This window comes from Gadus chalcogrammus, chromosome 22, assembly GCF_026213295.1.
Source record: "Gadus chalcogrammus isolate NIFS_2021 chromosome 22, NIFS_Gcha_1.0, whole genome shotgun sequence".
NCBI lineage: Eukaryota > Metazoa > Chordata > Actinopteri > Gadiformes > Gadidae > Gadus > Gadus chalcogrammus.
This window is the reverse complement of record NC_079433.1, coordinates 13,449,781-13,455,617: the sequence shown is the minus strand read 5'-3', so window position 1 is coordinate 13,455,617 and position 5,837 is coordinate 13,449,781. Positions and strand designations below refer to the sequence as shown.

The window sequence follows — 5,837 nt, the reverse complement described above, 5'->3', positions numbered from 1 at the left end:
GTGGGGGTGGTTAGGGGGGGGGGGGGGATCGGAAGTTAGGTTTAGACTGGGAGGGGCCACATCCTGGGGGGGGGGGGAAGGAGGCATTAACGTTGTCCCTCGACAAGAACCCCCCCCCCACAGGGGTGGATGTGTGTGGGGGCCGGCGTGCTGCCCCCCCCCCTTCCGAGTCGATGGAGGCATTTTATAAATTCGGATGCATTTTATAGATAAACTATACATAGATGAATATATATTTAGAGAGTTGAGGGGGCGGCGCTAAGGGTCATCACTGAGGGGGACTGGTGCCCGGACAGCTGCTGCCCAGGAAAACCAATTTAATATGCATTTTACCGAACTACCTCAGGACCTATACCTCAGAAGAGAAAAGAAAAATGATTATATATGATAAAAAAAATTCCTTTTTTTATTTTCCTTTTGTGGTATTTTGTATACTTTATAAAAGCTGATAGTTCTTGAACATTTTTATTTTTTTAAGAAAATTTAAAATTTGGTCGGCTGCCAACTGACCATGCCTTCAACTCTGGTGTTAAAGGCGGCATTGTACATGTGTATGTTTGACTCTGCCCTTGTACATAAAGTCTCTGTACATAGAGCCCCGGAGTGTGAGTTTGGCGCCCCCCTCAGGTGGCGGCTGGCAGGTGCATCGAAAAAGTTTAACCTCAGTTTGTTTTTTCCTTCCCCTGAGGCACCATCTTCCGAAAAAAATAACATGTGCAGATACCATCTTAAAAGACCGAATAATGCCAACCGTACATTATTGCAATGCCGTTTAATTTCTTGGGATTGTTGTCGTTATTGTTGATGCTACAACACGTTCATTTTTAACAACGACAAAGTCCCTTTTTCGCCTTACTGGAAGGGCTGTGACCGAAGCCTTGTTCACCCGCTCCGTCTCGGCAGGGCTGCTCTGTGTGCGTTCTCTTCCTTTGGGTTGCCTGCCTCCAAAGGACTTTTAAAACCATCTCCTTCTTTGTTACTTTGAATGGCAGCACCCAGGCCGGGGCCCAGCCTCACTGGGTTTGTCTTCATGGTGGCCGTCGTGGCCGGGGGCCGCTCCGTCTCTATTAGCATCGCTAACCATAGTGAGGGTAGGAGGGGAGCCACACTTGATTAATGCCTTTTTGATTCATTTTCGTTTTTTCTTTTGTTTTTGCTATAGAAATAGGATGTATTGACAAAAAAAGTCTGCGTTACCCGAAACAAGAAACTTTTTTGATTTAAAAAGTGATCTCGTCAATTTGTTGTTCACACGGGGAGGGGAGAGAGAAATTAAAAAAAAAAAAAAGCCAAAAAGACTTGGAACTAAACGAAACCATCGGTTTAGAGAATGGCAACATTATGAAATCCAACATCTTAAATACGTTAAGTATCCTTTATCATTGATTATAATTTTTTTTTTGTCTGTAAATATGTTTAATGTGGTAAAAGTGCTCCAGTGCATCATGCTTCCGTAGTAGAACGCCGTCTACCTCAGAGGAAGGGGGGGGCGGAGGGGACGCAAGGGTGGGGTTGTGACCACACCCCTTTTCCGCCTTTCCTCCACCCTCCCCCGACCAGCGCCTGCGCGCAGCGATACCTCAATCCCCATCACCCCACCCACCCATCTCCTCCACCCACTCGTCTCCTCCACCCCACCCACCCAACACCTCACCCACCTAACACCTAATCCCAGTACACTACTCTTTGCATGGACGTGCGCGTACTCAACACCGCGCTTAAACTGAGGGGCACAAGTGATACTTGACAACCACCACCTCCTCCTCCCCATTCGCTCTCCCCTCAACCCCCCCACGTACCGTTTTGCTTTGATCTACCTCCTTAGACATGTTTGAACTAGAGGCATTCTTTTATTTGTTAGATTTGTTAGGGAACCACTTCCTATTGCTCTGTGCTCCCCTCCCCCCCCCTCCCCCCCCCGCCCAAGATATTAAAGAAAAAAAAAATTGTATTAAAACAAAAAAATCATGTAATCTTTAGAAATGGAAGAAATTGAAAAAGTGATCAGAAAAAAACTTATTTTCCAGCATTCATGCGTTATATATATTTACTCTTCTAGCTTTTTGATTGAAATCCTCAAACATGAGGTGTTTTCTTGCTGCTTTTTTCGGTGGTGTGGCTTCCATGTATTTGAACTTGCTTGTTTCTCTTTATTTTTTCGTGAAATGGTCAAATCACACTTTTTTGATTTTGCATTCAATAGATGAAAGCAGAAAGAAGTTTGAAAAAATAAAATAAGGGCCTATAGGTTTCTGGTTTGTGAGACTGAGATGCAAAGTCCAATCTTTTTTTTCTGTTTCTTTCTCAAAACGCTACTTTTCAATTGCAAATTTTCGGTAGCGATTTGTTCTGTTTAGTAAATCCTTGGCTGTGTTAACATGAAACATCCTGTTTGTTGGTATGGGACAGAACACGTACAGAAATGGGTGTGGGAGTTGATTTGAAAGGGACGTGTTCAGATTACCGCATGATATCATCCACCTCCTGCTCTACCACCACGCTTGTGCCCCTTCACCTTTCCATTCACACAGCTTGACACTTGTCAAATGCCTCTGAATAAAAAAAATATGAAATTGTGTCTATGCGTCATGAGTGGTCATTTAACTTGAATTAAGTTATATTTTCTTGTACGGAAAAACTTGATTATAATGTGAACAGAATATTTAGTATTTTTAGTAAATGTCAATTGCCGTTGAGGTTACATTTTGACATTAGCCCAAATCGTACTTTCTCCAAAAAAAAAAAAGAAAAACCTTTTTGGTTTGATGTACCTCGAAAGAGGTTGCACTTCAATGAGGGCAGACAAAAGTGGGGTTAGGAAAACATTTTATTGGAACCCATTTCAGTTCTCCCGTAGCTTTTCAAGTAAATGACTAAATTTCTAACAATATAATTCATAAAGGTAAATCTAAACATAAGTGGTGAATCTAAACATAAGTGGTAATAGTCTTTATAGGGGTGATGTTACGCCACCACGTGAGTGAAGAGCCATTACAAGCCATTTGAAAATCTGCCTTTTCCTGTGTTTTAGTGACCTCGGTGGTCCACAACTGGTGGCTAAATTTCACCCCTTAAAATGTTTCTATATGCAAGGTTGAAATAAATGAACTTCACAATCTTTATAGTGCTTAAACATCCCTATCTCTTGTTTTATCGCCACTCAATGCAAATCAAGGGTAGGATAAACTAAATGCATCTTTAGCTGCTTCACACACACTGCACTCAAATACTTCAGTCCAAAACATTCAAAGCCACATTCAGAATAATCCACCATATAAACAAGGAAGTCAAATGAGTATATCCATACAAAAAACAATCCTCCAATCTGATCACCTCCGTGCCTGTTATGTAACTAACTTGCCACACGTAGTGGCTCCATTGAGACGCACAGAGCTCCCGAGTGGCTGTGGCTGAATCAGAGGACACACGGAGCGAGTGGGCGAGGGACTACAGGGGGTGCCTGTCGGTCAGCAGGTGGTAACGCTCCTCATTGGTGGGGAAGAAGGTCTGCCTCAGACGGCCCATGTGGCCCCCCGCGGCCTTCCGGTCCACGGGCTGGTACATCTTGTAGCGCCTGGGGAATGGTGGAGGAGGTTTTAACCTCCTAGTGCTCTGTCATATAGTGGACTCACGCGTCTGTCTATTGGGGCAGCTGGCCCTAATAGTCTAGCCCTCTTGCTCAAGGTTGAGCACAGACTTCGGACATCGGGGGAGTCGAACCCAGTGCCTTTCGGACGGGATTCAAACAACTTTGCTACAACCCCTATCGTATTTCGAAAAAGAGATGCATGTACCTCTTCAGAGGGATCGCAGTGCATTCAGTGTTGTGTGAGCACATGGACTTGATGGAGAGATGTACGAATGGGTAAAGTGTGTGCTGTCCCATGATCATTATCCTTATGGCGCCATTAAACCCATTAAAGTACGGGGTCTGATCTTAATAACGGTACAATAGTGCGCGTGTGTGTGGGGGTGGTGTACTCATGGCAGTGTGTGTCACCCTACTCACTTGTACACCATGAAGGCGATGAAGGCGAAGGCGGCCGCTAACAGGACGCTGGCGGTGACCACCACCTTGCTGGCGTTGGGAGACGTGGGGGAGACTGAGGGAGACGGGGATCAGGTTCAATAGAGAGTGCAGACGAGTGAGGCACGGCGAAAGGTCCCCTTTACTATGCACGGATGATTACTGTGGCGGCAGCTATAGCTCTGAAGACAATGCATGCGACTGGGATTTCCTTTTCCTTGAAGAGGTCTAGGCAACAGATTAGGCTCCAACCCAAATGTTATCCCGTTGAATGCTTATCTCCAATTATCATACCTTGATCATGCCTGATGGCATATAACCCTGATTCAGCAATTAGCATGTTGCTATTCAGTTTTTAGCATGTTTTTGACGTGTAGGAAATGCTATGCAATGACGATGATAATGAATCGTTTGTGTCATGTATTCTCAGTCACCTTTATACCCTCAAGACACTTGGGGACTTTGAGCAAAAAATGACGTCTAGGGAACTCAGACCCATGTCATTAAGTAGCAGTTATATATACAGTACATACATCACACAGAGCGCCATCTTGTGAGACGTGACCGACCGAGGCAGCGACCTCTAAACATGGTGCCTTCCCCACAGCACTTCAACACGTTGTGATGCCCACTTCACACCCCCCCCCCTCCACACCACCCTCGCGTGACCCACCGGGGACCTCCTCCTGGGCGTAGCTGATGGTGACGGAGGTGCTGGCCTGGGCGGCGCTGGCCTGGTTGCCCAGGGTGATGTTGACGCAGTAGGTCCCGGGCAGAACGAAACGCCGCCTCAGGTACACCTCGCAGGTGGGGGAGGGGGGCACGTCGTCGCACACGATGCCGCTGACCACCTTGCACGTGGCGTCGGACACCACGGTGCACACCATGGTGGGGATGCTGGGGGGAAGCGGGGGGGGGGGGGGGGGGGGGGGTGGTGGTCCACATACACGTTTAGAGATCCATGTCAAGCTACTCTGGACGGCTCGATGCGGTTCAATGTTCAACTGAATGGAGCTCACTGCTGGGGTTTACGTGTATCTTGTCAGAGCGAAGCATAGTAGTACTGTAAGGTCTGAGCGTTGTTAAGCTTTAAAACGGTTTGGTACTCGTGTGTGAGTGAGGTTGAAAAATCTCCACCCCCATGGCAATAATACAGATTCAACATGTTCCCAATTCGATGGTGCTCACTAATAACTAGGGGATTCGTGTGAAGTAGATTTCCCCCACCTGCCGAAGCATTTGATCAGAAAGCCGATGTCGTTGTCGGTCTCCTTTGCCGTGGAAACGTCCAGGATGTTACTGGAGAACCAGAGGCTGCTGACGCCTTGAGGGGGATCTGAGACAACGAGAGCGCTCTGTGAGGTGTCTGCGTGGACCATACCGCATCACACAAGCCCACTGTCGTTCACACACAGAATCAAGCACGCACACAGGCACACGTATGCACAGCACATACACACAGGCATGCAAGCACACGCACACAGATGCACGTGCAGACACACACAGAGACACACACACTCAGATGCACACTCAGACACATGCCCACACGCACACACACACACATACAGATGCACGCACACACACACACCCACATGCACGAACACACATAACACACACGATCACGCTACATAAATACCCACATCCTCTCACACACGTATAACTCCTTATACTCTCATCCATTCTCCATCATACCAATAACGGTGACGTTCCCGCCAAAGTATCCGTAGACATAGCGGAAGCACTTGTCGTCTCCGGCCCGGACCCCGGCGTTCCGCAGGGCGGTGGCGTTGGGCCACAGGGTGGGGTCCGC

At 47.1% G+C, this 5,837-nt stretch overlaps 1 protein-coding gene across 2 annotated transcripts in view; it reads right to left on the bottom strand.

The window, feature by feature from the left end:
• Positions 1-2,793: 2,793 nt before the first annotated feature.
• Positions 2,794-5,837, bottom strand: part of gpnmb (glycoprotein (transmembrane) nmb) — an 8,836-nt gene continuing 5,792 nt past the window's right edge. For both annotated transcript variants that reach the window (XM_056583329.1, XM_056583330.1), the window contains exons 8-12: positions 5,720-5,837; positions 5,255-5,363; positions 4,701-4,924; positions 4,010-4,103; positions 2,794-3,574 (exon numbers count right to left, since the gene is read on the bottom strand). The exon at positions 5,720-5,837 is cut by the window's right edge and continues 80 nt beyond it. In XM_056583329.1, coding sequence (XP_056439304.1) covers positions 3,448-3,574; positions 4,010-4,103; positions 4,701-4,924; positions 5,255-5,363; positions 5,720-5,837 — 672 coding nt within the window. In that variant the 3' untranslated portion in view covers positions 2,794-3,447. The remainder of the gene's footprint in view (positions 3,575-4,009; positions 4,104-4,700; positions 4,925-5,254; positions 5,364-5,719) is intronic.